Source organism: Hetaerina americana, unplaced genomic scaffold, assembly GCF_022747635.1.
Source record: "Hetaerina americana unplaced genomic scaffold, ioHetAmer1.1.p SCAF_4, whole genome shotgun sequence".
NCBI classification, from domain to species: Eukaryota; Metazoa; Arthropoda; class Insecta; order Odonata; family Calopterygidae; genus Hetaerina; species Hetaerina americana.
Genome location: NW_027286985.1, coordinates 51,255,730 through 51,261,489, shown reverse-complemented (window position 1 = coordinate 51,261,489; position 5,760 = coordinate 51,255,730). Strand labels below are relative to the sequence as shown.

The 5,760-nt window shown below is 34.5% G+C and overlaps 1 protein-coding gene across 2 annotated transcripts; it reads left to right on the top strand.

Annotated features, from left to right (window-relative positions):
- Positions 1 to 603: 603 nt before the first annotated feature.
- Positions 604 to 5,660, top strand: LOC139692041 (glycolipid transfer protein). 2 transcript variants are annotated; one of them, XM_071590056.1, is made up of 5 exons: positions 604 to 786; positions 868 to 923; positions 1,006 to 1,121; positions 1,192 to 1,342; positions 3,316 to 5,660. In XM_071590056.1, the coding sequence occupies exons 1-5, from the start codon at positions 639 to 641 to the stop codon at positions 3,496 to 3,498; spliced, it is 654 nt and encodes a 217-aa protein (XP_071446157.1). In that variant the 5' UTR covers positions 604 to 638; the 3' UTR covers positions 3,499 to 5,660. The 2 variants fall into 2 exon arrangements, with proteins under 2 accessions (XP_071446157.1, XP_071446156.1); XM_071590055.1 differs by having other exon boundaries at positions 1,003 to 1,121; positions 3,316 to 5,659.
- The last annotated feature ends 100 nt before the right edge of the window (positions 5,661 to 5,760 follow it).

Genomic DNA, 5,760 nt, shown 5'->3' with positions numbered 1-5,760 from the left:
TGTGGGAACCACAAAAGTTATATCTGCGGTCAAAACATTATTCTCCTTAAAATTGATTCGGTTCACTGAGTAGTACTGTACTCCCTCTATTCGCCAGCATACGTACATCTCATGTAATAGGCTAAGTGTGAAAAGACTAGACGCCTTCGAAACCTGGTGCTGCAGGAGGATTCGTTACATAAAAAGGAGGGATAAAATAAGAAATGGAGAAGTATACAGAAGAATAGACGAAGAATGGACCTCAGGGAACACCATGGGCAAGAGAAGAACCAGATGGCTTGGCGACACCCTGGGGTAATGGATTCGTGAATAATGTAATAGAGGGAAAAGCCCTAAGAGGAAGGCCAAGGGTCAAAGAACGTACTTAGCAAATGATACCGGAAAGTAAACCAATTAGCGTCAGATAGGGTAGGATGGAGGATTTAAGTTGACCAATTGGCATTGACCGTACAACGTTGATAACTGACTCTGGCGCGTATAAATGACGCTAGTACCATCTATCGACCAAGATGCTAACTATTTTGTAGTTTCATTGTAAAACAACCCCCTCTTCCTGCGGGTTTCCCAAAAATTAAGAGTTCATATTCTTATCACGGTAGTGGCTGAACCATGCTGGAAGCATTCCTGTGAGGTTGGCAATGTCGGAGTTAAGCGGGGATGTAAGTGTGGTGGAATGTGATACCTTTTTCACAACTACACAGAAACCATTCCCGAAACTAACCGCCGATGGAAAAATAGAAACAAAACCATTTTTAGAAGCGGCCGAGGGTGTAGTTGCTCTTGTGGGTATGAAATTTATGGACAAATTGATTTTGCCTGTTATGACCATGTTGATAACTCTCTGATATATATTGTGAATATTTTCAGAGTTTTATGGACCAGTTTTCTTTTGTGTAAGGGATGACATGATGGGAAATATTCAGGTAACAATGAAGACCTTTCTTTTTGGTGTTGTCACATTACAGGAAGATCGTAGGCACACAAAACAGTTTTTTATTTCAGAAGTTGAAGAAGGTATATGATGAAGACCCAAGCAAATACTTTTATTTGGACGATATGATCTTATCAGAAAAGGCTCAAGGAGGAAGAATTGCATCGGATTCCCTGCTATGGCTGCGAAGGTAATAGCTGCGCGGTAGTGTAATTATTATTGGAAATTTTTGTAGGAAGCTAACGCATCATTTTTTTTAGGGGGTTGGAACTTTTTCGTGTGTTCTATACATATTTGATTGAGGAAACTAGAGCTGGGACAGTGACAGACGATGTGAGGCCACTCTTACGTAAAGCCTATCAGGAGACTTTGGCAGCATACCATGGTTGGGTGACAAAGCAGCTCTTCAAGGTTGGTCATTGCGGTTGACATGGAAATTGATGATGTTTATTTAGTGATAAAAACGTAAATATTACTAGAGGTGGTAGTCAACGTCTTTTTATTTCTGTTATGTAGTGGAAAATAGATACGTTAAAAAAATAAACTTATGTACCTTCTCCCCCCAGCTTTTCTGTGGTCCCAGAAAAAGCTGCGTGTATCAGTGACTTCTAATCGTTAATACCAACGTCTAACTTCTGGGGGTATTAAATTGCTATATTTTTGATTGTGTTATGAAATGGGCTGTCTAAACAAATGGTTGGCAATACAAGTAGTATTCACGGAGCTCGGATAGTCAAAATGTTTTAGTGCTAATCTCCGCTCTTCGCAATAGACGTTTAGGCTAGATTATTTTGTTGTTAACCTGTCACGATTTGGTTTCCATGCAACTCATGAGTTTTGGTACTATGAACGTTTCATAAATAATGGCAAGACTTCTGAGATACTATCCAATACTTTTTGTATTAGAGGAACCACGTGCAATCTTTTATAAAATTTACACAGTTAAAAAATATTTCTAAATTAATCTTGCCGCTTTCCATCTTTGGAGCAATTGCTTATGTATGCAACAGTTTCATGTGTTATTCAACAATTGTGTTTAGCAGGCCCGAGGAAATTTTGTATGATCCGATCACATTGAAATATTTCATCTTTTGGGTCGAATAAGACAAAAGTCTTCATTGCTTATTCTCTAATTGCAATCATCAATGTACAATCATCTGTAGCAAGATAGAGGCGGAAAAGTCACACTGGACCATTATTTACTGTACTTTAGGAGCAGCCATTTTTATAGAAAGTAGCATTTTCCCCAGCATTTTTCTTTATTTTTACAGTTAATTAATTTTCTGCAGCCAGCTCTCCAAGCATGCATAGCACACACATTGTTTTATCAAGTAGAACATTTACGTTTTTGGCCCAAGGATGTTAGGTATGCGAGCTTATGTGAGACTTAGCAGCTTAATGGCTGGAGAAATGTCCACATCAGTTCTGGACATGACTTTTTTACCGTAATATTTTGGCAACTTACCTAGGGCCACTGTGATTATTATAATTTTTCAGTTTTCACGCATGTAATTTCATCTAGTTTTCCTACATATGTGCAATAAATGTCATAACATTGTCTGCAATCAGTAGAGTGCATCAATTAGCATTTGATGGGTAATAGCTTCCTCTCTAAACATTGGTATGTGAACCAATCGCAAAATTGAGCACCATTTTTTCATCGCCGTTAGGAAGACATTTGTTGGTTAATAGTAGTCTCCTCAATTGCACTTTTTTTCTGAAAAGTGTAGCCCTTGTTTCATTATATTGTCAGGATATCATGTTTTTGTGTCAAAATAATTGCATAACTTTTGCAAAACTCCAGTAGACTATATGATACAAAGTTATGATTTAGTGAAATGTATAAGTAATGCACGTATGGCCACATTTGAGTATCTTTTGTGCAAATTTTCCATGGCAGAAATAAATCAAATGTCATGGAAGTATACAATCAAATTGAACTGGAATTATGTGAATTCTTCCATGCTGTACTGTGTTCTGCTCTTTTTTTCCTTGTCCATACTACTTTGACCTAATTGTAAATAAATATACGCCGAATATGTTTCAAGCAGACTCATGATGTAACTGAAAGCATAATACAATGAAATAATACAAAGTGCACAGCATATGCGTGTTCCTCTTTCTATGAGTTAATTATGTCATAAACTGTTGAAGATGTTCCAACTGGTATATAATGATTAAATAAGTTTTGTTATTAAAATTATGAGTAAATTTGTCATTACAGATCTAGATACATTGGTATTGAGTTTTCTCATTTACTCCTGCCATATATTCAATTGATATAAAGTTACAGGTATTGGTGCTTTTCAAACAGGTCAACAGTACCTTAAACAATCAGGCCTATAGAAATTTAATTTCTTTCTGTGAATCTGTTTCTTCATTAGTTGGTGTGTCAGATGCTCCCATGTCGCAAGGATTTGATGTTAGGTCTAGCTCTTGGCCAGGATGACATAGAAAGTACTGTGATTCGTCATATGTCTTCATTTGTTGTTGACCTCAAGTGCAATACACAAGCTGTTTACAAACTCTATAAAGATAATGACATAGAGCTGGACACTATGGCTTGAAACTATCTTTGAAGAAATTGTTGGAAGATATTATTACCTTTAGAATGCACAACACTACTCACTTGGTACCTGAAGCTCAAATACAATTAAGTGCATGGTGATGAAAGTTAAAGAAATTATATATAATTGAAGAATCTCATTTTAAAGAAAGCAATGTTATACTTGGAAATTCATTCTAATTTTGTGAATGAATGGGTGCTTCTTTGAAATTCTGCCTGGTGCTCAGTAGTCACATGTGACTGGTAAATGTGTTTGTTTTCAATGAAAAGTTTTATGCAATTAGTTAGTTTATTTATGTTTTTACGAACTTTTGAAATTTTGTTTGAAAGCTTTTCTTCAAGTGAAAGTAATAGGTGATAATATGAAAATATTTTTCTTCAAGGTTGTGTGCATCCAATGAAAGTTGCCTGGAAAATTATTTTCGTTATTATATCAAAATATATTAAAATTTGTAACAATTGACTGTTGGATTGAAATTGGATGTTAGAATTGTTAAATTTTTATCTCTTCAGTTTATTATCATATATGTATGTTAAACAATTTTGTTATTTTGGTATGTTAAGTAGTAATTTAAAGCAAAGTTATCAATGTACTAAGAAAGTGAATCTTATTATTAAGATATGCTCTGCACTAATTGGATGGTATATGCATTGTGGATATTATTATCAGCTTGAAGAAATTAGTGATGTGTTTTTTAAATGAGTTGGGGAATGGATACAGCTGATGCAGAAAAGCAGTATACTTACTGTGTTGACCCAGTTATTGTTAGACTTGTTAATATTGTCCTGTACAATAGGAGATGGCACTCTACCTATGCTCAGCTTTACTAAAACAATGGAAATTGGGAGTATTTATTTGAAATCATTAAATCTGTAAATAATGGGTTTCCCCCCTCTTATGAAAGTTTACATTCTGGTGCTTACCAGATTCTGAGGAAAATGATCTCTTTTCTTTGATTGGATCACCAATATAATAATCAGGGTTCGTTCATTGCAATGAGTAACCTAATGACTTTTTTGAAGGTGGGAAAAGAGATCACCAGTCCACCTCAGTTGTGCTCTGATAAGAAATAAATATTTTTGCACACTCAGTGTGCCTTCCCCCAACTGAAGAATTCTGGAAAAGCAAGCATGTTTGTAACCTTACCGGTGTCAATTAAAAAGAAAAGACATTGAAGGTGCTAATTAAATCTGCAATTGTACATCAATTTCTGTGTGTACACATCTGCAGGTAATCGTTTATGTCCATATTTGTCATAAAATGTCATTAATTTTGAGTAGAGATACTCGATCCTGTTAACTGATGAGTGTACAAGGCATATCCCATACAAACTTTCCTAGTATTTTTTTTTAAGGGTATGCATAATGTTTATTAGGTATGGAACTAAGAGACAATGAAACTGATGAGGGAGAAAGGTGTTTCAAATCCAAGGCTTGAACATCAAAGTATTTTTTTAATGAAATTCTTGGGTGTCATGTGTTAATCTCATAACTCCCAGTAAGAATGGGCTTGGCAGACATCCCTTTTTGAATATGTTTGATATTCATTCATATTAGATGTATTATATTACACAAATCTCTCTATCAACTGATAATTTTGTAAAATCAATGCCTGTCATTAGTCATGTTAATCTGATATTTACATTCCATCACCTCCACAGGATTTTTTTTACTCATCGTAGCCCTCTATTGATACTAAGTGTCTTAAACCTGTAATTCCATCCAAAAATGTTGGTTGTTCTTTTTGGACAGTTAGAATCATGTCCTCTTTGGTAGTTTAAAATCATTTAAATTTATAAATTTGTTATTATTTTTAATGTTTTTTAAATTCTGAAACAGACTGAATAAACAAATTTTTAATAAATGCTGACGTAACTGTATCCCTCCTAAATCCATTGTAATATTAAGAATGAAAGGATTTTTACACAAGGCATTATAGGATTTCATGTACCTGATTAGTTTAAATGCCTTTGAATTCTGTTATCTAGAAGATAAATAACTTGGCCAATAATCAGTTCTTTAGTTAATAACTTTGAAAATTGTCCCACTGGTATGTACCCTCTGTACCCACAAAGGATATTATTTCAGTAATTTGATATTCCTAGTGAATTAAAAGTAAAAAAATTATTACATATTGGCTGATGTTTTTCAGCATTGTAAAAAATACCAAATTGAGCGAGATTGAACTTCTCCAAATCTTGCAGTTCTTTTGATTCTTGTGAATTAATGGATAAGTATATTTAAACTGAGAAATACATACTCT